This window comes from Hyla sarda, chromosome 3 (genome assembly GCF_029499605.1).
Source record: "Hyla sarda isolate aHylSar1 chromosome 3, aHylSar1.hap1, whole genome shotgun sequence".
Lineage (NCBI taxonomy): Eukaryota > Metazoa > Chordata > Amphibia > Anura > Hylidae > Hyla > Hyla sarda.
The window spans coordinates 85,482,121-85,509,508 of NC_079191.1; the positions used below are offsets into that span (position 1 = coordinate 85,482,121).

The 27,388-nt window shown below is 41.4% G+C and overlaps 1 protein-coding gene across 11 annotated transcripts in view; it reads left to right on the forward strand.

Moving 5' to 3' along the window:
- AGFG1 (ArfGAP with FG repeats 1) overlaps positions 1 to 27,388 on the forward strand; it is a 111,136-nt gene that overhangs the window by 62,036 nt on the left and 21,712 nt on the right. For 7 of the 11 annotated variants that reach the window (XM_056564504.1, XM_056564505.1, XM_056564509.1 and 4 more), the window contains 5 exons: positions 8,288 to 8,468; positions 11,296 to 11,415; positions 19,691 to 19,762; positions 23,032 to 23,208; positions 24,333 to 24,414. In XM_056564504.1, coding sequence (XP_056420479.1) covers positions 8,288 to 8,468; positions 11,296 to 11,415; positions 19,691 to 19,762; positions 23,032 to 23,208; positions 24,333 to 24,414 — 632 coding nt within the window. The remainder of the gene's footprint in view (positions 1 to 8,287; positions 8,469 to 11,295; positions 11,416 to 19,690; positions 19,763 to 23,031; positions 23,209 to 24,332; positions 24,415 to 27,388) is intronic. The other 4 variants (XM_056564507.1, XM_056564513.1, XM_056564512.1 and 1 more) reach the window with 4 other exon arrangements.

Below are 27,388 nucleotides of genomic sequence, written 5' to 3' on the forward strand. Positions count from 1 at the left end.
GGCATCCCGGCATATCGCCCAGGGGGGTCATTATGTCCCCCCATGTCGGCGATTGCCGCAGATCGCTGGACAATTCAGTCCAGCGATCTGCGGCAGATTCCGGGTCAATCGGGTCTCCAGTGACCCGATGACCCGGAATTACTGGCTGATCGGGGCCGTCAGAGACGGCCCCGAACAGCCAGAGCCAGCAGGGGTGAGGTGGCACTGGTGCCACCTCACGATCGCCCTGATTCGTCGGCCGGATTACCGGCCGACCAATCAGGGCGCCTGCTGCGGGTGTCACTCCCGCAACCCGCTCCGCCCCTCTTCCGGAGGACGTGAGCGGGTGCGGGAAGACGACCCCCGGTGTTGGGGACCCCGATCCCCGGCGTCCCTGTTGGGATCGGGGCCCCAGGAGCGACGACGGCGGCGGCGGCGGGACTGACCTGTGCGGCGATCAGCAGCAGCAGGAGGTGAGTGACAGCCTCCTGCTGTTGCTTAGCAACAGCTCCCAGCATGCAACAAGGGCATGCTGGGAGCTGTAGTTATGCAACAGCAGGAGGCAGACCACCACAACTCCCAGCATGCCCTTATGGGCATGCTGGGACTTGTAGTTTTGCAACAGCTGAAGGCACATTCTTTCTATGTAAAAGTGTACCTTCAGCTGTTGTGTAACTACAACTCCCAGCTTGCACAATCAGCTAAAGTGCATGCTGGGAGTTGTAGTGGTGCATCTGGTGGTTGCATAACTACAACTCCCAGCATGCCCGTTGGCTGTCGGTGACTGCTGAGAGTTGTAGTTTTGCAACAGCTGAAGGCACACTGAGTTAAGTAGTAAACCAGTGTGTCTCCAGCTGTTGCATAACTACAATCCCCAGCATCCCCAGCCAATGTAGTATGCCTCCGGCTTTTGCATAACTACAAGACCCAGCATGCCCTTCCGCTGTCCGTACATGCTGGGGGTTGTAGCTTTTGCAACAGCTGAAGGCACACTGGTTGCAAAACACTGAGTTTGTTACCAAACTCGGTGTTTCACAACCTGTGTGTCTCCAGCTGTTGCAAAACTACAACTCCCAGCATGCACTGATAGACCGTACATGCTTGGAGTTGTAGTTTTGCAACAGCTGGATGTTTCTCCCCCCCCCAATGTGAACGTACAGGGTACACTCACATGGGCGGAGGATTACAGTAAGTATCCGGCTGCAAGTTTGAGCTGCGGCAAATTTTCTGTCGCAGCTCAAACTGCCAGCGAGAAACGACTGTGAACCCCCGCCCGTGCGACTGTACCCTAAAAACACTACACTACACTACCACACAATAAAATAAAAAGTAAAAAACACTACATATACACATACCCCTACACAGCCCCCCTCCCCAATAAAAATGAAAAACGTCTGGTACGTCACTGTTTCCAAAACGGAGCCTCCAGCGGTTGCAAAACTACAACTCCCAGCATGCACTGATAGACCGTACATGCTGGGAGTTGTAGTTTTGCAACAGCTGGATGTTCCCCCCTCCCCAATGTGAACGTACAGGGTACACTCACATGGGCGGAGGATTACAGTAAGTATCCGGCTGCAAGTTTGAGCTGCGTCAAATTTTCTGCCGCAGCTCAAACTGCCAGCGAGAAACTACTGTGAACCCCTCGCCCGTGCGACTGTACCCTAAAAACACTACACTACACTAACACACAATAAAATAAAAAGTAAAAAACACTACATATACACATACCCCCACACAGCTCCCCTCCCCTCCCCAATAAAAATGAAAAACGTCTGGTACGCCACTGTTTCCAGAACGGAGCCTCCAGCTGTTGCAAAACAATTACTCCCAGTATTGCCAGATAGCCACTGACTGTCCAGGCATGCTGGGAGTTTTACAACAGCTGGAGGCCCCCTGTTTGGGAATCACTGGCGTAGAATACCCCTATGTCCACCCCTATGCAATCCCTAATTTAGGCCTCAAATGCGCATGGCGCTCTCACTTTGGAGCCCTGTCGTATTTCCAGGCAACAGTTTAGGGTCACATATAGGGTATCGCCGTACTCGGGAGAAATTGGGCTTCAAATTTTGTGGGGTATTTTCTGCTATTACCCTTTTTAAAAATGTAAAATTTTTGGGAAAACAAGCATTTTAGGTAAAAAAAAAAAATTTTTTTTACATATACAAAAGTCATGAAACACCTGTGGGGTATAAAGGTTCACTCAACCCCTTGTTACGTTCCCCGAGGGGTCTAGTTTCCAAAATGGTATGCCATGTGTTTTTTTTTTGCTGTCCTGGCACCATAGGGGCTTCCGAAATGCGGCATGCCCCCAGAGCAAAATTTGCTTTCAAAAAGCCAAATGTGACTCCTTCTCTTCTGAGAGCTGTAGTGCGCCAGCAGAGCACTTTTCACCCCCATATGGGGTGTTTTCTGAATCGGGAGAAATTGGGCTTCAAATTTTGGGGGGTATTTCCTGCTATTACCCTTTTTAAAAATGTTAAAATTTTGGGAAACCAAGCATATTAGGTAAAAAATAAAAAATTTTTTTACATATGCAAAAGTCGTGAAACACCTGTAGGGTATTAAGATTCACATTACCCCTTGTTACTTTCCCCGAGGGGTCTAGTTTCCAAAATGGTATGCCATGTGTTTTTTTTTTGCTGTTCTGGCACCATAGGGGCTTCCTAAATGCGGCATGCCCCCAGAGCAAAATTTGCTTTCAAAAAGCCAAATGTGACTCCTTCTCTTCTGAGACCTGTAGTGCGCCAGCAGAGCAATTTTCACCCCCATATGGGATGTTTTCTGAATCGGGAGAAATTGGGTTTCAAATTTTGGGGGGTATTTTCTGCTATTACACTTTTTAAAAATGTAAAATTTTTGGAAAACCAAGCATTTTAGGTAAAAAAAAATAAATTTTTTTTTACATATGCAAAAGTCGTGAAACACCTGTGGGGTATTAAGGTTCACTTTACCCCTTGTTACGTTCCCTGAGGGGTCTAGTTTCCAAAATGGTATGCCATGTGTGTTTTTTTGCTGTTCTGGCACCATAGGGGCTTCCTAAAGGTGACATGCCCCCCAAAAACCATTTGACGCTCCTTCCCTTCTGAGCCCTCTACTGCGCCCGCCGAACAATTAACATAGACATATGAGGTATGTGCTTACTCGAGAGAAATTGGGTTTCAATTACAAGTAAAAATTTTCTCCTTTTTACCCCTTGCAAAAATTGGGTCTACAAGAACATGCGAGTGTAAAAAAGGAAGATTTTGAATTTTCTCCTTCACTTTGCTGCTATTCCTGTGAAACACCTAAAGGGTTAATACACTTACTGAATGTCATTTTGAATACTTTGGGGGGTGTAGTTTTTATAATGGGGTCTTTTATGGGGCATTTCTAATATGAAGGCCCTTCAAATCCACTTCAAACCTGAACTGGTCCATGAAAAATAGCGAGTTTGAAAATTTTGTGAAAAATTTCAAAATTGCTGCTGAACTTTAAAGCCCTCTGGTGTCTTCCAAAAGTAAAAACTCATAAATTTTATGATGCAAACATAAAGTAGACATATTGTATATGTGAACCCAAAAAAAAAATATTTTGAATATCCATTTTCCTTACAAGCAGAGAGCTTCAAAGTTAGAAAAATGCAAAATTTTCATTTTTTTCATCAAATTTTGGGATTTTTCACCAAGAAAGGATGCAAGTTACCATAAAATTTTACCACTAAGTTAAAGTAGAATATGTCACGAAAAAACAATCTCGGAATCAGAATGATAACTAAAAGCATTCCAGAGTTATTAATGTTTAAAGTGACAGTGGTCAGAATTGCAAAAAACGCTCCGGTCCTTAAGGTGAAAAAGGGCTCGGTCCTTAAGGGGTTAAAGGGGTTATCCAGGAAAAAACTTTTTTTTAAAATATCAACTGGCTCCAGAAAGTGAAACAAATTTGTAAATAACTTATATAAAAAAAAAATCTTAATCTTTTCAGTACTTATGAGCTGCTGAAGTTGAGTTGTTCTTTTCTATCTAAGCGCTCTCTGATGACACATGTCTCGGGAACCGCCCAGTTTAGAAGCAAATCCCCATAGCAAACCTATTCTACTGTGTGCAGTTCCCGAGACAAGCAGAGATGTCAGCAGAGAGCACTGTTTCCAGACTGAAAACAACAACTCAACTTCAGCAGCTGATAATTATTGAAAGGATTAAGATTTTTTTAATAGAAGTAATTTACAAATCTGTTTAACTTTCTGGAGCCAGTTGATATAAGAAATTTTTTTTTTTTCCTGGAATACTCCTTTAATGCCCTACATGTCCTCTTCCATCTCTGAAATGCTGAGGTGACCTCCTGAGCCGTTTCTCAATTGCATTTCCCTTTTCTTGCCGTTGTTTCCCCTGTAGATTCTTATGCTGACACTCTCACAGATACTCAGGGTGGTGAATGAATACTTCCTCTTGTTTTTCCTGCCAGCGATTCACTCTCATTCCTCAGCACTCCTATGTCCCCGCCATACTTTCTATAGAACACTTTTCCTTAGTGGCCACTTTTTCCTAGAAATGTCTTTCTCCACAAGTAGTAATAGTTTTCTAGTCAGATGTCACTGAGGTTTTCCCATAAGTACAGCCCTATGGAGCCACCCAGCTATTACTGACAGTCTTTACCACCTGCTAGAACACAAGGGAGATCTCAGGGGACATATACATAGGAGGTGGTGAATTATTTATGTCCCCTTGCTGTTGAGTACATGAGCGTGCCCATAAACTAGGGCTGTGAATGCACAAGATATAATGGACACTGTGCAGTAAAACATCCCCTTTTATTTCTCTAAAGCAGGGTTTCCCAACCAGGGTGCCTCCAGGTGTTGTAAAACTACAACTCCCAGCATGCCTGGACAGCCAAAGGCTGTCCAGGCATGCTGGGAGTTGTAGTTTTGCAACATCTGGAGGCACCCTGGTTGGGAAACACTGCTCTAAAGCATGCTCCAGTGTGGATATCTGCTTCCATTAGATCCTGTTATTCTTTTCGCCAGTGTGCAGCTATTTAGTTGATCTGGAACTACAACTCCCAAACATGCTCTGATAGCGCTGGAGTTGTGGCTTCACCAGAGGTTTCTTTTCAAAGGGGTCTCTAACCTGTTACTGTGCAGATGTGGCAGAAATGTATCTTGTAGGATGGCTGTCAAGACAGTGCTGAGAGTTTTCCTACAGAGCCATGGGTTGCACATTAAAGGGGTTATCCAGGGAAAAACTTTTTTTTTTTTTTTTTTTTTTAATATATCAACTGCTCCAGAAAGTTAAACAGATTGGTAAATTACGTCTATTCGAAAATCTTAATTCTTTCAGTACTTATGAGCTGCTGAAGTTGAGTTGTTCTTTTCTGGCTAAGCGCTCTCTGATGACACCTGTCTCGGGAACTGTCCACAGTAGAAGCAAATCCCCATAGCAAACCTCTTCTACTCTGTGCAGTTCCCGAGACAAGCAGAGATGTCAGCAGAGAGCACTGTTGCCAGACAAAAAATAGCAACTCAACTTCAGCAGCTGATTATTATTGGAAGGATTAAGATTTCCTAATAGAAGTCATTTACAAATCTGTTTAACTTTCTGGAGCCAGTTGAGATATATATAGTTTCTTTCCCCCTGGAATACCCCTTTAAACCCTTAGCTCTCCTGCTGTTGCAAAACTACTACTCCCACCATTTCCTGACAGCCGCAGACTCCAGCAAGAGCTGTAGAGAGACAGGTTTGGGGACCACTGCACTAGAGTATATAGAGCAAGTATGTTTGTAATATTTGTACTTTTGTTGTGTTTTTCTTTAATTTTGCTGTATATGATTAATATTTTAGCATTACTCACATTTAGTGATTCTGTGTATATACATGAGCTGTGTGCATGCTGTGTGCTTTATATACACCTTCATACCCACCTCCAAACGTGCCCTTATAATCTAAATGATTAGCATATACTGTACTAGAAACGTGCGATATAGGACATAGTTGGTGAATTAGAAAATGAAGGAGCTGCACAGGAAGCTTGATCGGAGTCAGGTTCACATGCAATCCAGATCTTATTAAAACTAAATTTAGCCATATACATGTCAGCCAAATGTTACAATCCCCCTATAAACATGAATACTCCGCTTGGCTGAGCGTTCGTGTAGTCTGAATTTGGAGAGAGGAGAAAACTGCAGCCAGATTCCTTGGTACTTATCTCCTCAAGGACAGAAGGATCAGCCTGTTGAAATGCACCATACCCAATCCTTCTCTCTCTTAAAGGGGTATTCCAGGAAAAACCTTTTATTTTATTTTTTTATATCAACTGGCTCCAGAAAGTTTCATGAGTTCCATGAGTTTGTCGCTCATCTGAATACGACGAACTCAATGATGTCCTTTACATCCCATTTTGGAGGGTCGTCGATAGAATTCCTTGACGCAAGTTTAAAGGTTGAACACGACAGAATTATTAGTGAAGGGTATAGAAAAGAGCTGTCTAGGAATACCCTTCTCCACTTTAATAGCTCACATCCGAGCTCAGTGAAGAGGGGGATCCCTTATGGTCAGTTCGTCCGTTTAAGACAGAACAACACTTTGGACACCATGTATGACAAACAGGCAGATGAACTCCAGACGCGACTAAAAGAGTGACAATATCCACTACAATTGATTAAAGAAGGTAGGACCCGAGCTAAGAAGATGAAAAGAGAACATTTGTTAAAAAATAAAGTCAGTAAGCAATTTAATACGGAGCATAAACGTTTTACTTTCATTTTTCAAAATTCCCCTATTAATCAGGTTTTAGAACGTGCCACTAGACGGAATTGGCATATAATAGAGAGCAATTTGGATCTAAAAGTTGTGGCAGACAGGAAACCCCTTATTTCTTTCAAAAAGAATAGAACATTAGGTGACTCCTTAAAGAAACCTGACATTAATATGAATAAAAGAGAACTCACATGGTTAGAGAAGTCTACCCCGAAAGGGAATTATGCATGTAAATCCTGCAATTTTTGCAGATTTAATGCAGAATCTAAAACCATGAGAATGGGTTCCGTTACTCATACAGTGTCGGATTTGATTACGTGTAGAACAAAGTATGTTGTTTATGTGGTCTTTTGCCCCTGTGGGTTCTACTTCATTGGGAAGACCATTAAACAACTTAATGCCAGGATTAGAGAACATTGGTACTCATTCCGAACCTTGAAAGGAGCCCCTCGTCTTATCGCCCATGTAGTTGAGGCCCACGGGGGTAAAACAGACCAACTTTAATTTACCGGCATTGAGAAGGTTAAGTATAAACCCGGAATAAATCTAGATCGATTTTTGCTCCAAAGAGAGACTTACTGGATCATCCACACGTCAGCAGCAGGTCCTCTTGGCCTGAACGAGAAGGTTGATTATGCGCCTTGTTTTTAAGATACACGTGTTTGTTTTGCGCATATATTTTTATTTTAGTTTTTTGTATTTTAAATGTCAATGCTAAGTTCTACTGACGTAGACTGCTAATGGCGACTTACAGCCAATAGTGAGAAACAAAATGTTGCTCACCTACTACGTCAGAACAGGTAGGCTGTCCTGAGTAATCAGGACTAGCCGATCACCTGTATAAGAACCGGCATACGTACCCGACTGTCATGGCCAGATGAAGCTCGTCTAACGTGTGAAACAGATTCTGTCGCCGGAGGTTTATACCCCCCCTGTTGATCACTCTTCCCTATCTGTTGTATGTGAGTATTTTGCATTAAAGAAACTAATTGCTGAAGAAGACCGGTGAGTGCCGATTGTTTATCCATACTCTCCCAATATTAGATTTGTAAATTACTTCTATTAAAAAAATCTTAATCCTTTCAATAATAATCAGCTGCTGAAGTTGAGTTGTTGTTTTCTGTCTGGCAACAGTGCTCTCTGCTGACATCTTTGCTTGTCTCGGGAACTGCACAGAGTAGAAGAGGTTTGCTATGGGGATTTGCTTCTAAACTGGGCGGTTCCCGAGACAGGTGTCATCAGAGAGGAATTAGACAGAAAAGAACAACTCAAATTCAGCAGCTCATAAGTACTGAAAGGATTAAGATTTTTTAATAGAAGTAATTTACAAATCTATTTAACTTTCTGGAGCCAGTTGATATTTAAAAAAAATAAAAAATAAAAAATAAAAAAATAATCTGTCAGTGGAGAGTCAGGAGGCCCCTATGCACAATAGTCGGCTGAATTCACCATTTTTTCCCCCTTATGTATATGGGGGCCATTTCTAATAAGTAGATAAGCCCTAGAACATGTAGCTGCAGTGAATGTGATATGGTTTTAGTAGTTTTTTGGCAAACTAACACAGGTCTTGTTTTCAGTCTCCTGTTGTGGCTCGCAACCAGGTGCCCCCACAGCAGCTTCAGCACCATCACCACCATCAAGAGAAGAAACAGTTTAACCTCCTGGATGACCTCGGAGCGGACATCTTTGCCACCCCTGCACCCCAGCCAGCTGCTACGGCTAACTTTGCCAACTTTGCAAACTTTAACAGTCACACAGGTAGGAAAAAGAGTCTCTATTTTATCACTAACTTTTACTGATGCCTCACAATACTTTGACACTATACTTCCGGTATCATTTCTTTCTCTTTTTTTTTAATGGTAATAGAAGATTTTAGGCAAAAGTTAAGCAGTAGTGAAAATCACTGGTAACTTCTATGGTTCCCTACATTAAAGGGGTAGCGTTTGGAACAAACTATTCCGGATGCTGAAGCCGCTGCTGGGGGCTTGTGATGTTATAGCCCTGCCCCCTCATGACGTCACGCCTCACCCCCTCAATGCAAGCCTATGGGAGGGGGCGTGACAGCCGTCACGCCCCCTCCCATAGACTTGAATTGAGGGGGTGGGGCGTGACGTCATGAGGGGGCGGGGCTATGACATCACGAGCTCCCGGCTTCAGCGTTCGGAACAGTTTGTTCCAAACGCTGAGAAGCGGAGTACCCCTTTAATATTTTTAAAAAAATCCAGCCTTGTGCCTTCCTGCAATTTAAAGCTGTGACTATAAGGCTGGCCATGGAATTCTTGCCTGAAGCTATGAAGAGTACTATAAGAGTGCCCAGCTAAAAACGGCTACTTCATGGTACTGGATGCCAAGTAAAGTAGTGTAGAGGACCGGTCCTCTCTTATGACCGGTTTTCCTGATAGAACTGAATCTGGAGCACATTCTGTGCATAGTGCCATTCCCCTGTTTGAGTAAGTGTTGTGGCAGCACACATGCTCAGCCACCACTCCATTCACAGTCTATAGGACTTCTGAGTTCAGTGATCGACTATGCTGAGAAGTCCCTTGGAGAATGAATGGAGCGGTGGCCGGGCTTGCACTCTGGTGCTACATTTGTTCGGGGGACATTTGACCTTAGCTCCTTAGCTCCTCATGATTAGTGGGGATCCCAGCAGTCTTTCCCACTATCCTGTATATAGGGAATAACTTTATAATCTTGAAGGGATTGTTCAAGCAACTGTCCAGCATCCATCAGGTATCGTGCATGTGTCCTGTTGTAATAAATAGAACATTTTACCTGCTGGGTGTTGAATAGTTGCAATTGAATCTGTCTCCCTTGGTGTGCGGCTATTTCTGTACATGCACAGTGTAAGAGGGGTGTTGTACAACCCCTGTATAAGAAATATTTTAAGAAATATGACAAAGTACAGGAGAAGGTGGCCGAAATGCTTCAGGTATGTCTGGATGTTGTACAGGATTGGGTCCGTTTTTTTCCAGCGCATTGCTTGTGCTGTGGTCAAGGGGCAAGTTTAATATTGCAAACAGCTTGTTACATAATTTAGGCTTCCCTGAGAAGCAGTGTCAGGTTTTTCTGGATTCTGGCCAGTTGCTAGGGAAAATAATGCATCCCCATGTCTTTTGTGAAATGACCCCCCCTCCTCCTCCGTGTTCTGTTGGGAACTCTAGCTGTAAGACGAGCTCACATCACACCTCATTGTACAGAATTGTCTGCTACTTTCCTCCTTTCTCTCTTTTATGTAATGCTATAACACATTTGCTTTTTTGTTGTTGTATATGTTGTACTTAATAACTATGAGGGAGATTTATCAAAACCTGTGCAGAGGAAGAGTGGTGCAGTTGCCCATAGCAACCAATCAGATTGCTTCTTTCATTTTCCACAGGCCTCTTTAGAGGCCTGTGGAAAATGAAAGAAGCGATCTGATTGGTTGCTATGGGCAACTGCACCACTCTTCCTCTGCACAGGTTTTGATAAATCTCCCCCTATATGTGTACATGCAAAAAATAGATTGCAATTTGGCTGTTATTCTGAAGTAATAGGCTCCAACAATACACATGAATGGAGACCTAACTTTGATCGTGTTTGTCATCAATATATTATCCTTGTGGGTCTGACGCCATACTCATAGGAACCCTGTCAGCTGAACCCATTTTGCCAACAGCTTTTTCTATCCCTCCCCTTACACACCGACACTTGACTTGGATGGGCATGCGTCCTCTGAATGGGGGAAGCTGCTGCCAGATACCTCTGGTGACAGCTTAAAGGGTTTGACCATAGGTGGAAAGTCTGAAGGCCCCGATGCATATTAGATGGTCAGCTAGTCCTGTAAAAATCTATACGTTTGGCCAACGCATGTTGGATATGTATGGCCAGCTTAATGCCCTGTTCATTTATGTTGTTGATTTACATTTAGTGTGTAGCAAGCTTCTGGTGTACATGCTAAATGTTTCTATAGGGTTATATTAGCCCAACAGAGACCAAAGGAGTGTATTTTTTTTACCTCTTGTAGACCGGTATATTTTATTATACCACACACAAATAATTGTGCAGTAGGGACCCTGCATAAAGGGAATCGGTCATCACTTCCATGCTGTCTGGACCACAAGTCATTGGTGCGGTACTTAAAATGAGGACTAAAAGCAAGGAGTAAATGATGCCCAAGCTTCAATACCAAACACAACAAACAGACAGAAGGGGGCAGTCTCTTGGAAAACTTCATGGGCCTCTTTGTCTTGAAACCCGAATGTAGCTTTATTTTTGCCATTCCTGTTGAATTGCATATTTATTCTTGCCAAATGATAATGGAGATCCTGAGGGTGGTAACCTGTCATGTGTATGTTAACAATATTACCCACAAAATATAAGCATTTCCGCGCTCCAGAGACCACAATGGGGCAAATTTGTCAAAGTATTAATGTAACCATTTCCTCATTGTGCTTCATGTGATATTTCTGTGTTTTCACAGATTACTGATCGGTTTCTTTTGATGTTTGCATTTATTTTTAGTATTATGTTATTCATCCTCATTAACCCTTTTATGTTGTTTTTTTCCCTTTCCATTTTCCCTTCTGTTTTCCACATTTTACAGCTCACAATTCTGCCAATGCAGACTTTGCAAACTTTGATGCATTTGGACATTCTAGTGGCGCCAGTAGTTTTGGAGCGTTCCCCCCATCAAGTCAGACACCCACCCAGCCTTTAAATACAGGTAGTCTTGCCTCTACTGCAGCTTGCATAGGAAAACCCTTGTGCTATAGCTGACAGCAAGCTGCTGACATCTCCATTCTCATGTGCTTGTTTCTGCCTGTTTTTTTCATAAAGGGGTACTCCGCTGCTGAGCGTTTGTCACGCCCCCTCCCATAGACTTGCATTGAGGAGGCGGGGTGTGACATCATGAGTGGGCGGGGCTATGACGTCATGAGCTCCCGATGCCGGCTCCAGCATTCAGAACAGTCTGTCCCAAACGCTGATCAGCGGAGTACCCCTTTAAGTCTGTTTAGTTATTGTGCTGCATTGCTGTGTGTTGTGCATTCGTGTTGTGTTTTACATGTGTGTTTGCTTTCTTGTTCTTCCTTGTCCTCTTCTTTGTGTGTTCTGAACTTTTTCTTTATACGTATGTTGTTTTTATTATATTAGCAGCATGGCTTTCCTCCTGTTTAACAGATGTGACCACAGTTATCGGTTTGGTTTTTGTCTTATTTTATAGTTGTTTTGTGTGTAGATGTTGGTGTATGGTCACCATTTGCATGTCTCTGGAATGTAGTATAGTGTGCACAAATATTATATTAAGGGCTTTAAAGTCCTTTTTATATTTGTGACTTGATGGAGATGTGATGCTGAAGGCACAAATACAAAAAACAAAACACAGCCTGACCCCCATGACCAGGCGCTATACAAAGTGCAGCCATGTTTGTGTCTGCTTGAAAAGCAAATATACCATCTAGAGATGGAGGCCAGGACGACCCTCATTTGTCCACTATAGTTTTTTATTTTATTTCAGGTCCTTGTAGGAATTATTTTATACTGACAAATAGGTATGCTCAAATTTTATTTGTTTTAGCTCAGTGTTGGCCTCTGTTTACATTAGTGTCATGGTTCACGTTTATGTCCGATATCCCCGTGACATGGACATTTTAAAGGATACTTGTCACTCTGAAAATGCAATCTGTAGGCATTATGTTATACAGCAGGATTCCGAGTTTGTTGGAAAAGAATAACTTATTTTTTTGTGCAAACCTTTGCTAATTTTGGGCTAAATTGTCACGTGGGTGGTCCTACTCAGTGATTTATAGAAAGCTGACAATCAGTGAATAAGAGCGCCTACATGACTACTTAGGCCAGAATGAGTAGAGATTTACACAAATAAATGACAAGTTATTCTAGAACATTTCCACAAACCAATAGATAAATCTGCTCAGCTCCTCCTGCTTTATAACATGATGGCTGCAGATTGGATGTATTTTCAGTATGTGAGGTCCTCTTACATGGATACTTTAGGGTTATGGTGTTTTAGCGCTCATTTACATTACAGAATACCTCCGGAAGGAGATTCTGTCTGGAGCAGGCGCAGGAAAACAAGCTGGTGTTAGGACCACTCGGAAATGCTGTTTCTGTCGGCCAAGTTGGGGATCCGGAATTTCCGTAGTGTGAATGTTGCAGAAGAATCCCATTGAGAACAATAAGAGGGCGCTGCACCATATTTTCGAAGTGGAATTACGCTGTATTGTTAATGGGTCCTTAGACAGTAAGAATAGTTATGCGGACTGCACTAATCCTACCGTACAAAATTCTAGAAAGAGCAATAGAGCCTCTGAATTGCATTATGACGAGAGCCTATGGGTAGGTTCCACTTATGTGGTATACCAGCAGAAAAGTACACCAGTGTATTTGGACCAGACCCCTTGCATTTATTAGATGAATGCAGTCTACTAGTGACTAAGTTTGGTCCATTTGCAAATGCATCAAATTTGATTTCCTCCGAAAATGAAAGTGTACGTTTGTTAATGGACCAGATGTAGTCCCTAAGGAGGAGATTTATCAAAACCTGTCCAGATGAAAAGTTGCTGAGTTGCCCATAGCAACCAATCAGATGGCTTCTTTCATTTTTCAGAGGCCTTTTCAAAAATGAAAAAAGGAAGAAAGATCTGATTGGTTGCTATGGGCAACTTAGCAACTTTTCATCTGAACAGGTTGTGATAAATCTCCCCATAATAGACTATGATCAGTTGTATAAGCCCAAATGACGTTGAGAAAAAGAAAAAAAGGGTTTGTACTTTCAGCTCACCATTTGCCAGAATATAAAGGGAGAAGATGTCCATTTGCAGGGAGCACAGGAAACAAGAGCCAAGCCATATCCATGGTTGATACAATCCAATACGAAAAGACAGGGGTTCCAGCTCCACCCAAAAATAGTTAAAAATAGGTAACTTTAATTCAGATCATATAAAAAAAATGATGAAAGGAAAATACACATAACAAAAAAGTGCTCTAGTGAGTTAAAAACCCACGTCCTCCGACGCTTTTCAAACAAATATGTTCTTAATCATGGCCATGATTAAGAACATTTGTTCGAAACGCGTCAGTGGACGTGGGTTTTTAACTCACTAGAGCACTTTTTGTTATGTGTGTTCCCCTTTCATCATTTTTTTAATATGATATGAATTAAAGTTACTTATTTTTAACTATTTTTTGGTGGCGCTGGAACCCCTGTCTTTTCGTATTGGATTATAAACCCAAATGCTTGGTGCAAGTATGTCTGGTAATATGTATCTTTCTTCCGGTATGCAGACATATGCCACTCATGTAGTGTGATCCCAGCTTAGCATGCAATGTATTTGCATTAGGAGTTTTGTGGCCAGGTATTTAGGCACACCACATATGTGAATGCACTATGAGACTGTGATACTATGAGCAATGGGTATGAAAGTCAGTCCTAGAAGAGCGTATGTAACTGGAAAGCTGTGACTTTTAGGATGGTTGGCCCAAGGTGCCTAATAAACAGTTGCCCTCCTTGGCCGTTCATGCATGACTGTTTTAAGGATTATAATAAAAGTTCATGTAAGTAACAAAACATTTGCTTGGCTGCTTTCCTGTTTTCTGAAACCGCTTACTGAAGATTAACAGGGTTTAAGTCATAGGAATTTTGTAAGAGAACGGGCAAAGCAAGGGACATAAAACAAAGACCTAAATCTCTCCACACTAGTCTTCACACATTGTCATACATGAAAAAACTGACTGGATTCCTGTCATTCATCTGTTAACACGAAGGCCATAAAATGTATGCTGCCTTTTAATGGTGTCTCCTCCTGACAGGCGCTCTGTGCCAGCATCCCCTACCCAGTCCATGGACGTTGCCCATGAGCAGGAGCTTCTCATGTTGCCTGTATATTACTATCATTTACTCAGTGTAGGAGGCAGAAACAGAAGGAACGATATGTAAGGTCTCTGGATGATGCAAGTAGGACATTGGATTGACACCTTATATATGTTCTAGGAAATGTCTCTTAAAGGGGTACTCCGCTTCTGGAACTGGCGCTGGGAGCTTGTGACGTCATAGCACCGCCCCCTTATGAGGTTCACGCCCTGCCCCGTCAATGCAAGTCTATGGGAGGGGGCGTGACGGCAGTCACGCCCCCTCCCATAGACTTGCATTGAGGGGGTGGGACAGGACATAAGGGGGCAGGGCTATGACATCACACACTCCCAGTTCCAGCATTTGGAACAGTTTGTTCCAAACGCTGAGCAGCGGAATACCCCTTTAAGCCGTTTACTATTCAAAGCCGTATGAGCAAAATTGATGGTAAAGCTTACGTGTCTAAATGTAAGCTTTCTTCCATGGAAACAAATGCAGACCCTCAGAGTGCGGCCATAGCTACAAATACACTCATTTTTACCGAAATGTCCACTTAATAGAAATGCAGCATTTAGACCCTACACAATATTTAAAAGAAATGTTTAATTCTGATTTTCCAGCAGAATATTGTCCAGAGCCTTTGCCGGCTAGCCTTTTTTCCCTAGTGCATCTCGCCCATGACCTTGTTTTCAGTGATCCATACAATAGGAGCGTGAAGCAAGTATAACGGAATTCACGTAATTCCAAATTATAAATCTAAATCATCCAGCAAGAGATATCAAAGATATGGGGGGACTAGTGTCCGGGATGTGCAAATATTTAAAATGTAACTTTTAATAATTAGGTCTAAAAATATATATATAACCAGTGAAATTTATGTGAATATCTAATGGTCAGAGTATAATATGCAAGGTGCCAGTGGGTTCTGCAGGGCCCAGCCAACCCAAAGACACCACCCACCTGGGGTACAATACAAGGAACACCACAACAGGTGAGAATAGATGGATCAATAATGCCAATGCTTTTCTGCCAGATTATATCAGCTGGCGTCCTCAGGGCATACAAGAATAAACAACAGTTCTGACCACTATGGGTTAAAAGATACACAAGGCTAATTATACGCCAGAAACAGGTCAAGTCATACATGAATTATGCAATGTGATAGATTAGATAGACGTATGTTGGGACCATAGAGCCTGTAGGGAAAAAAGCTCTTTCCCTATCTCATGGTGCTTGTGGGAAAAAGAGTACAGCTCCTGTAAAAAAAGAGAACTGTCCCTAATAGCCGTCTATGGTCCAATCTGGTGTTCTCCCTGTAAGGAAAGAAATCCCAGTTTTACTGGCTATACCTGAAAGAAAATTTAAGCTAGTACTGTATGTTTACAGAACCAGCGGTACTCACGGTTAGGTGTTTGCCGGCATGCGTGGGACGCTCAGCCCGCTGTCAGCGCGACGCCTTGGTTAGCGTCTCTCACCTAGTGCGGTGAGACAGTGTCTGACGTCACGTCCGCCCGCGATGTCCTTATACAGCGCGAGGTGCCGCGCCCCTCATGACGCGTACTGAGAGGTGCGGCATGGCTCCACCCCTCCGCGCTGTCATAACAAAGGACATGCGGGCAGTACGGACGTAAGTAATGAGGACTACAAGTGTATAGCAGGATAGTTCAGCTCCACAATGTCCTAACAGTCAACAGATAGTTGTTGCCAAAGAGATTATATAGTATAGAACGTTTAGAGATCATACGGGGCTAAAGATGGATTATAATACTAATCGCAGTTATAGTGGACAGATCAAGATGCTGATTGGTGTATTCAGCACCATTATCAAGGATATGTTCTAATCAAGCTGATTAATATATTCAGCCCCATTCTAAAGAATATACTCTAGTATGAAATAACATGAATTAACACTGTACTGCACACAAGAGTAATCCCATGGATTATAAAACGGGACATAAAAGTAATCCCATGGATTATAAAACGGGACATAAGAGTAATCCCATGGATTATAAAGCGGGATATAATACATGGGGACCAGGACTCTTCGTGACAGTTTTTAACAGGGACCATAACAGATGATTTTTATAAAGGAAAACTTATTATGGTTCAGAAAAACTGGTTCCTTTACAAAACTGGCACGAGGAGTCCTGGTCCCCATGTATTATGTCCCGCTTTATAATCCATGGGATTACTCTTATCCTTGATAATGGTGCTGAATACACCAATCAGCATCTTGATCTGTCCACTATAACTGCGATTAGTATTATAATCCATCTTTAGCCCCGTATGATCTCTAAACGTTCTATACTATATAATCTCTTTGGCAACAACTATCTGTTGACTGTTAGGACATTGTGGAGCTGAACTATCCTGCTATACACTTGTAGTCCTCATTACTTACGTCCGTACCGCCCGCATGTCCTTTGTTATGACAGCGCGGAGGGGTGGAGCCATGCTGCACCTCTCAGTACGCGTCATGAGGGGCGCGGCACCTCGCGCTGTATAAGGACATCGCGGGCGGACGTGACGTCAGACACTGTCTCACCGCACTAGGTGAGAGACGCTAACCAAGGCGTCGCGCTGACAGCGGGCTGAGCGTCCCACGCACGCCGGCAAACACCTAACCGTGAGTACCGCTGGTTCTGTAAACATACAGTACTAGCTTAAATTTTCTTTCAGGTATAGCCAGTAAAACTGGGATTTCTTTCCTTACAGGGAGAAGACCAGATTGGTCCATAGACGGCTATTAGGGACAGTTCTCTTTTTTTACAGGAGCTGTACTCTTTTTCCCACAAGCACCATGAGATAGGGAAAGAGTTTTTTTCCCTACAGGCTCTATGGTCCCAACATACGTCTATCTAATCTATCACATTGCATAATTCATGTATGACTTGACCTGTTTCTGGCGTATAATTAGCCTTGTGTATCTTTTAACCCATGGTGGTCAGAACTGTTGTTGATTCTTGTATGCCCTGAGGACGCCAGCTGATATAATCTGGCAGAAAAGCGTTGGCATTATTGATCCATTTATTCTCACCTGTTGTGGTGTTCCTTGTATTGTACCCCAGGTGGGTGGTGTCTTTGGGTTGGCTGGGCCCTACAGAACCCACTGGCACCTTGCATACTCTGACCATTAGATATTCACATAAATTTCACTGGTTATATATATATATATTTTTAGACCTAATTATTAAAAGTTACATTTTAAATATTTGCACATCCCGGACACTAGTCCCCCAATATCTTTTCAGTGATCCAGCAGTAATCCAGTTGTCTAGACCTCAAAATGTGGCCCTGGTCAAGGTCTGCTACATCCTTACCCTTGCCCATTTTTCCTGCTTTCAAAACATCATGTTCAAGAACTGACTTTTCACAGCAATGTCAATTGTTGGTGAGATGGCGGAGGGGGCTTTGGGCTCTTGATTACTAATATATATTTACTAATATTTAGGAGGACGGGATAGGAGGTCGGCATATGAGGTTGAGATATGATGACGGGATAGGAGGACTGGATAGGAGGTCGGGATATGAGGACGGGATATGACAACAATATATGAGGACGGGATATGAAGTCAAAAGCTTCCTCCTTTGTTTGTTTTCATCCCCAACAAGGATTAGGAAGAAAAAACCGGGCAACGCTGGGTATTCAGCTAGTAAATTAATAAAAAGTAAACCAAGCAAAAGTGGTACAGATGAAAACTACCTATCACGGTGCAAAGAAATTAGCCCACATACCGCCCCGTATGCGGAAAAATTAGAAAGTATGTTTGAAATTGCCCTATTTTGACCACCTATAACTAATTTTGTTAAAATAGTTTGAGATTTTTTTTAAGCGGTACAATTCTAGAAAAGCATATATCATGGGTATCATTTTAATCATATTAACCCACAGAATAAAGAAAACATGTCATATTTGTTTACAGTGTACAGCGTGAAAACAAAATCTTCCAAAATTTGCTAAATTGCAGTTTTCTTTTCAATTTTCCCACATAATTTTTTTTTTGCTTGTGCTGTACATTTTATGGTAAAATAACTGATGTCATTACAAAGTAAAATTAGTGACGCAAAAAAACAAGCCCTTCTATTGGTCTGTGGATGGAAATATAAAAGAGTTATGATTTTTAGAAGGTGAGGAGGAAAAAACAAAAATGCTAAAATAAAACTGGCCTGGTCCTTAAGGGATTAAACAAATATATATTTTGCAATGTCATAGAAACTTGTCTAAAAAGCTTTGATTGGTTGGGGTCTGGAAGCCATCTTTGCTGTGGGAGAAAGATTCTATAAAAAGTCTATGGACTCGTCTCTGTCTAGAGGTTGTAGACTGAGAGAAGCGCTTCTCCTTATTTACTCTAGTGGTTGGTGGGGTCTTGGCACCCGGACCCTGAAATGTCAAAAAAAATTACACTGTTAAAGGAAAGTCTGTGTGTAATTCACTCAACACTATAGCGGATCGTCACCTAGAAGCTGATGCAGTCATTGGCTAAAATGGTTTATTTCTAGCCGATGAAAAGTTCACATGGAATTCTCCATTGTCCACCATCATCTGTTCCTTGTACTGGGGTTGTCTCGTCCTGACCCTGTGTTTAAGTTTCCTGCTCCCTCTTGTCTTGAGCTGTAGAGTGAAAGGATTGTTAGCAGCTTTCCTGCTTCCTGCAGCTTTTGTATAATAACATTGACTTGGAGGAATGTGCTGAGTCCATGATTATAGGCCTGTGCCTTCCTGCGTTACCAGATGACAGTGGTGGTGGGTGGTCCAGAAAGGAAACAGCCTATTACAATTCATTGTCTTGGCCCTTTATATCTCCGAGAGCCTGGACAGAAGGGAGGCTTCCTCTCCTGTATTGATCACCACCATGGTGTCCCCTTTGTAGTTCTGAGCAGAGCGTTGGCTGCCTATGTAGTATAGGGCACACACGTGTTGGTAATATGTTTTACGCAGCCTGGTTGTCTTAATGTTGTGCAGCATGTTAGTGGCCTGTATATCTCATTTGGTCACTGCATGCTGTTTTCTGTTTTAGTTTTATTTATTGGTCTTTTCTTTTCTTTAAACATGGTGTCTTGATTTTTTTTCTCTACAATCCCTTGTTTCCTTTTTCCACCTTCCTTGTTTTCACCTTTCATGGCCACTCAGCGTTCAGAACGCTCTCTACCAGCTGCAGTTTTGGTGACTTTACGTCTGCTTTCTCTCTGCAGACCTCTTACCGTAAGTCCTACCCGTCCCTCCACGGGGCGGCTACTGATGTTTTGTTTGTACTTGCTGTGTGTAGTTTTTCTGCTGTAGTCTGTAGATTAGATGTACTTGTGTTTGTGAGTGCAGTGTACTGGAAAGGTCTCCTCTAGTCTCCCAAACTGGCCTTTAATCTTGTGTCACCGATATAAAAAAGTGATAACCTGGTAATTCAGATACAGATGGTTTTTTTTTTCACCACTAGACTGAGATGTCTTATTGCAAAAACACAAAAAAGAAAAAAAAAGTGAGATTTCTTATTGTTTAAATTCCCATTGCTGACACCCCCACAGATCATGAATTGGGGTCCCAAGTCCCCATGTTTTAAAGGGGTACTTCACTGGAAAACATTTTCTTTTTAAATCAACTGGTGCCAGAAAGTTAAACATATTTGTAAATTACTTCTATAAAAAAAAATTCCATTCCACAGGAGCATACAGCATTTCCTTTCTGTCTGACCACAGTGCTCTCTGCTAACACCTCTGTCCATGTCATGAACTGTCCAGAGCAGGAGCAAATCCCCATAGCAAACCACTTTTGCTCTGGACAGTTCCTGACGTGGACAGAGGTGTCATGGCACCATGGTCAGACAGAAAGGAAATTCAAAAAGAAAAGAACTTTGTGGAGCATAGAGCAGCTGATAAGTACTGGAAGGTTTTAGATTTTTTAATAGAAATAATTTTTTGACATCAGTTGATTTAAAGGGTACTCCACTAGAAAACATTTATTTTTAAATCAGCTGCTATATGCTCCACAGGAAGTTCTTTTCTCTTTGAATTTCCTTTCTGTCTGACCACAGTGCTCTCTGCTGACACCTCTGTCCATGTCAGGAACTGTCCAGAGCAGGAGAGATTTGCTATGGGGATTTGCTCCTATTCTGGACAGTTCCTGACATGGACCGATGTGTCAGCAGAGAGCACTGTGGTCAGACAGAAAGGAAATTAAAAAAGAAAAGAACTTCCTGTGGAGCATACAGCAGCTGATAAGTACTGGAAGGATTAAGATTTTTAAATAGAAGTAATTTACAAATCTGTTAAACTTTCGGGAACAAGTTGATTAATAAAAAATGTTTTCTAGCGTATTACCCCTTTAAAAGAGAAAGTTTTCCAGTGGAGTACCCCTTTAATGAAGTAACAATCGGACAGACATGCACATTGCCGTTTTACCTCTTTAACTGTGGGAATGTGGGACCCCTATTCTCATGATGAGATAATTTCCATTTATCCTGGAGATTTTTGATTTATAGGAAAACCCTTATAAAGTATAACTCTGGGCATAAATGGAAATGTTATTATTTTTATATTTATAGTATGTATGTGTGTATATATATATATATATATATATATATATATATAATATATATTTTTTTTTTATTGCAAAACCAATTAAGTTTATTGGAAACTAAACAGTATACCATACAGAATCCCTCAGGCATCAAAAAACTATAAAGAGAAGGATAATTCCATACATTAAAAAAATAGGAGGTAGATTACATTTTTTTTGTTGAAAGTGGCAACAAGTAAGGAATGGGAGTATGTATAATAAGTAATGGTAAACAATGTTCAAAAACAATTTCAACAAAAAGTTAAGAAACAATCACTGTATGGGGGGCCAAGTATATACGCGTTACCCGTAGATCACAACACAATTGATAGCGGGCATGAAAGCAGCAGTCACTGGGTCCAAAAAAGGGAGAGCTGGAAATAAATGCCGGAGTGAAGAATCAGGGAAAGTAAAAGCCTTAGAGAAGATAGAGGCATCACGTTCATGTAAGAGTGCAATTGGACAGTTCAAATGTGGCAGCCTAGATGAAAAAGATGCCCACCAGGGTAGTCTCTCACGGATGGCAAATCTAGGTCTGGTACTGGAACAGCGTCAGTTGTACTGTGCGAGGGTATGGTATGGTATGTGGTGTGTTGTGCATTGGCCCAACAGTCCTAGATTTTGTGGAATTTATTTTCCTCTCAGCTTTGTTTATATATCAATCTTAAGAGGCAAAGACATGTTTATAGCCCGTATCCTTTATCTTAAAGGAGGAACCCTGGAGGCAATCCAATATCTATACTAATTTACTGACTTAAAACAAGACCTTTTTAACAAAGACCCTATCAGAACATGAGGCACCATGGGGGACATTTATCAATGTTTGCTTATGTAATCCTTTTTTTAGTTATTTTTTTCTTACAATTTTTTTTTTGCTTATGTGCTACTTATTTATTAACTGCTTTCAGCCTGTTGATACATTTCTTTCACGTAAGCACTTTTTCATTTTTTGCTTTGGTAGTGGCTTTTTCTGCTCCATGTCTGAGCTGGAGTAAATTTTGTAGCTTTTTTCATGCGATGCGACTTTTTTGCGACTTTCGCACTTGATAAATCTCTGACTACTGCAAGTCAAAAATCACTTTTTGCTTTGGTAAGCAAGATTATTATTTTTTCTTAGGACACTGAACAAGCAAAAAGTCACAGAAAAAAGTGTAGGCGCACGTGCAACTTTTTTGCGACGATTTTGAGCAAAAAAAAAACCTACTAAATGCTTTGATAAATGTCCCCCCATGTTGTCACTCGTGAATTTAAGCACTTGAACCCAGTAGCCTCTGGCCTTCAATAATTTGGGGTTTTGAAAGGGGTAATGAAGCACTCCCCTACACACACACACACACACACACACACATAAGTGTGTATATACTCACACACACTCACACATATGTGTATATATCTCTCTCTATATGTATATGTGTGTGTGTATATATATATATATATATATATATGTGTGTGTATGTATGTAAATAGCCGTAGTAAGGCTAGAAAATATGTAGTCAGCCACAGTAGTTGGAAATGGCAATATTTCCAATATGAGCTGTAAAGTTCTTGACCGCATTGCTTGTTGACCAGGACCAGGACTGACTTCAACTAAGACAGGGCTTGAAGGGGATCTCCAGAATGGTTCAATTGAAGTGAAACTTTAGGGCAAATAGACTTTATCTGGATTACTTCTAAAAAAAAATTTATTCAGGGATTAAGACTTGTTAAGGAGATGGCTTATGGATGGAGTGTTTGTTTTAGTCGCATTAACTTCTTGAAATTTAATAAAAACTGAGCTCTAAGCATTCTGGCATGAAACTACTGTTTAGTTACAGCCTGCTGCCTCTATATCCAGCTTATACCTTCCACACAGATTGACTGTTACGAATGAATGTTTGAACATCTGTCAATAGTATTCCAAGAATCCCTCCTTTATTTTATAGGTGCAAATGCAAACTTTGCTCAGTTCGACAACTTTCCCAAGTCCTCCAGTGCTGACTTTGGGGCCTTTAATTCAACTGGAGCTAGTAAAACGTCTGCTGTTAGTAAACCAAGTCAGCCTTCAGCAGATAAATATGCAGCTCTTGCAGACTTAGACAATATCTTCAGCGGTGTGCAAGGTAAGATTATTTATTAATGGGGTTCAGGAGAAATTTTAGATGACAAAGTGGGAACTAATAGGAACATTAAACATGTAAAATGGTAAAAAAAACACAATATCCCATTCCCTCCTTACCCTCCACTTTTTATTTTATCCCATTTGGTCTCATATTATAATAAAAAACTGAGAAATATCTAAAGAAATGTTGTGTAGAAGCTTCAGGACACCAGCCATGTCCTCTTCCTCAAAACTGTCTTGTGTCTAGATGCAAGGAAGCTGGCTGCAGCAGGAGCCTCCCCCCTTTGTCTTGTAGGCAATAGCATAAAAATATCCCCCCTTACCTCCTTGTCTGAGTCCTACCTACCCCTTCATTTTTTTTCCTCAGCTGAAAATGGAGAAGATCATCGGAGATTAACCATGTGTTCTCTGCAGGTTTCAGCAATATGCAAAAATCATGCAGAATGAACAGTCTGGCAAGATGAATCTCCTATTAACTTTTATCATTCCTTTATAGGTTTATTGTTATTTTAAGGTTTGTCTAGTCCACTTTAAAGCGATTCTCCAAGTCTTATGCCTCTAAGAAAGGCTCCCACCTCTAAAGATCGGCTTTTCTTGTAACCATCCAGGGATATATAGAGAATTTTTTGCAGTCCACTACTGCAGCCTGACTGCACAATTTGTACCCAGCCAGGCCAATGGTGGTCATTACCCACCCTGGAACTAGTAAAAGAAATGGCTTTCTGTATGAGGGACTTAAAGGGAATCTAACAACAGGGTAACTGCAGCGGCCGCCAATATCTCTGGAATGGCTGCACTGATTTACACCCGGTGTACCTGTATATTCAGGATAATGTGGATGACCCTGCTGTCAGTTTCTCTTTAAGCATCTTAGCAGGCTCCAAGTTTAGATCTTCAAACCATTAAGTTAAGGATCAGCTAAGTGAACGTACAGCCAGAAGTTCACTAAAAGATGGCCTTAAAAAAAGCAATCTGCCCTATAATAGACATTATGGCCAAAATTCATTATTCTACCGAAAACAAAAAAATTCTTTATAACCTAACTCTGGCTTAATCACACGCCCGTACTTCAGCTATCTTGTATTTCAAACAATGCCTACTTATATCGACCTCTTATTCTTACAGGTGGCAGCACACAAGGGAGTAACTATGGTGGTTCAGCTGTGTCTTCTGCTCCTGTCCCGGCTGCTCCAGCCCCAACAGATAAGTATGTTTCTTGAGTAAACTATCTTCTTTTATATGACAATGGTTACAGGATTGTAAAAGCTTCAGTCTTGTTTTGGGCTAGAAATAAGTATAAAACATATGCTGATATTGGTCAAGAGCTGTAATTTTCCTTGTAATCCATATATAACAGTTTATTAAATAGGTTACATTTTTACTTTACATACATTTAACTTTTTTTTTTTTTAAAGCAATGTGCCCAGACTGCCTTATAACATAAAAAAAAAATCTTATACATACATCCCTTACAGCCTCAGGTATCTGTGCCGAACATTCCCTTCATGGAGCTGGAGACGTGACATAATCATACTGTTCAACCAAATGCTGCCCGCAGTGTTGCCCTGCCTCAGTCTTTGATTGGCCGAGCGGCAATGCTTCGTCACATCCCTAGCTCCATGATACCATGGCACTGATACCGGAGGCTACGATGAAGCGTGAAAGGTATGAATAAGCTTTTTGTATGTTATTAGGCAGTTTGTCACCGGACAACCCCTTTAAAGTGATGGCATATTGCTAAGATGCTGTTGTTCCCTCCATAGTAGTAGCAAGGGGCATCTATACAGAATAGAACAGTGGAAGAGCTACCTCTCCACATCCCCTTCATACTCTGCATAGATGTGTGTCCCCAAGTCCCTATTATAAGAGCTATATCTGCCTGCATGGGTCAGGTTACACATAAAGCATACAAATTTGTTTTCCATATGGCAATAACAACATGACAGACAGACCACTTAGTCATGCATGCATATTTAGCAGAACTTTGGCCCAATTGCTATAGATATTGCCATTTACGTAGTTGGCCTATGACAGCATATCAAGATAAGATGAACATAGAGCTGTAGCAGAGAGAGAAACATCACAGAAATATTGAGGTATGAGCTCTATTAAAACTTACTGTGTAAGCAAGAACAAACAAGTACAGTACAATACTAGTGCTCCGGTTTGCAAATAAAAGTGGGGCAAGAGGCCGCGCAAATAAGGCCCACAAAATAAACCCACGTTCCCAAATCCTTATCCATATCTGTATGCCCTGGTCCCATTAGTTGGGTTTAAAGCGTTTTCACGACCGAAGAATGCTTCAAATCCCGTTGGTCCCGACTTTTATCAGCAGCCAGGACCCAGGGTTAATGCCGATCAGGCCAATGCCTGGCATTAACCCTTTAGACGCCGCGATCAAAGTTGATAGCGGCATCTAAAACAAAGCCAAAAGTATCCCGGCAGCTCAGCGGAGCTGATTGGGACTATCGTGACAAAATCGTGATGTCCAGATCAGCTTACTGGACGACGGGAGGGTCCTTACCTGCCTCCTCATCATCCTATTGGCGATCTGCTAAATCAAGCCTGAGCAGCAGAGCACCGAGAACACTGATCAGTGCAATGGCATAGCATTGATCTGTATATGCAATCAGGGGCTTTGGAAAAAAAAAAAGGTTTGTAAAAGTTCATTAACCCCTTCCCTAGTAAAAGTTTAAATCTCCCCCCATATGATCTTTTTTTTAATAGAAAAATGATCATATGTGGTACTGCCATGTGCGTAAATGTATATTAAAATATAAGGTTAGCTAAAAATATAAGGTAAGCTAAACTGCACGGTCGATGGCTTACCCGTAAAAACAATACCAAAGTCCAAAATTTAGCATTTTTGGTCGCTAAATATACATAAAAATATTAATAAAAAGCGATCAAAAAGTCCCATCAAAACAAAAATGGTACCGATTAAAGCTACAGACCACAGCACAAAAAAGTAGCCCTCATATAGCCCTGTACACGGAAAAATAAAAAAGTTATAGGGGTTAGAAGATGACAATTTTAACCCCTCCCACAAATGGACATTCATTAACGTCCATTTGCGGCTCCCGAGGTTTGACACGTTATACCCGGTGGGTTCCAGTTGGTATAAGCAACCAGGACCCATGGCTAATGACAGACATTGCCGATCGGGCTGATGCCTGGCGATCAAACTTGACATTGCAGCGTCCTGAACAGCTTGCAGGCCGCGAGGAGGGTCCCTACCTGTCTCCTGAGCGTCTGATCGCCGAATGACTGCTCCGTGCATTAGATCCAGGCTGGAGCTGTCAAGTGGCGGATAGCACTGATCAGTGTTATGCTATTGCATTACACAGTGATCAGTGTATTCAATCAGTGTGTGCAATGTTATAACCCCCTATGGGAGCTATAACATTGCAAAAAAAAGTGTAAAAGAAAAAGTAAATAAAGATCATTTAACACCCCCCCCCCCAATAAAAGTTTGAATCACCCCCCTTTTCCCATTTAAAAAAACATTGTAAATAAAAATATGTGGTATTGCCGCATGCGTAAATGTCTGAACTATAAAAATATAAGGTTAATTAAACCGCACGGTCAATGGCGTACACGTAAAAAAATTCTAAAGTCCAAAATTGCGAATTTTTGGTCACTTCTTATAAAAAAAGAATAAAAAATGATTAAAAAAAAGTCTGATCATAACAAAAATGGTACTAATAAAAACTTCAGATCGCGGCGCAAAAAATGAGCCCTCATACCGGCCCGTATACGGAAAATTTTTTATAGGGGTCAGAAGATGACCTTTTTCAACGTATTAATTTTGGTGCATCTAGTTATCATTTTTTTTTTTTGTAGTATCCTTGTGACCGTATGGACCTAAAGAATAAACATAAGGTGCAATTTTTACCGAAAACTGTACTGCGTAGAACCGGAAGCCGTTAAAATAAAACAAAATGGCGCTTTTTTTTATTTTTATTTTTTTTTCAATTTTGCCCCACAAATAGTTTTTTTTTTTCTGGTTTCACAGTAGATTTTGTGATGAAATTATTAATGATATTACAAAGTAAAATTGTTGGCGCAAAGAACCAGCCCTCATATGGATTTTTAGGTGGAAAATTGAAAGTGTTATGGTTTTTAGAAAGTGAGAAGGAAAAAACAAAAGTGTAAAAATGAAAAATCGCCAAAAAGGGAAG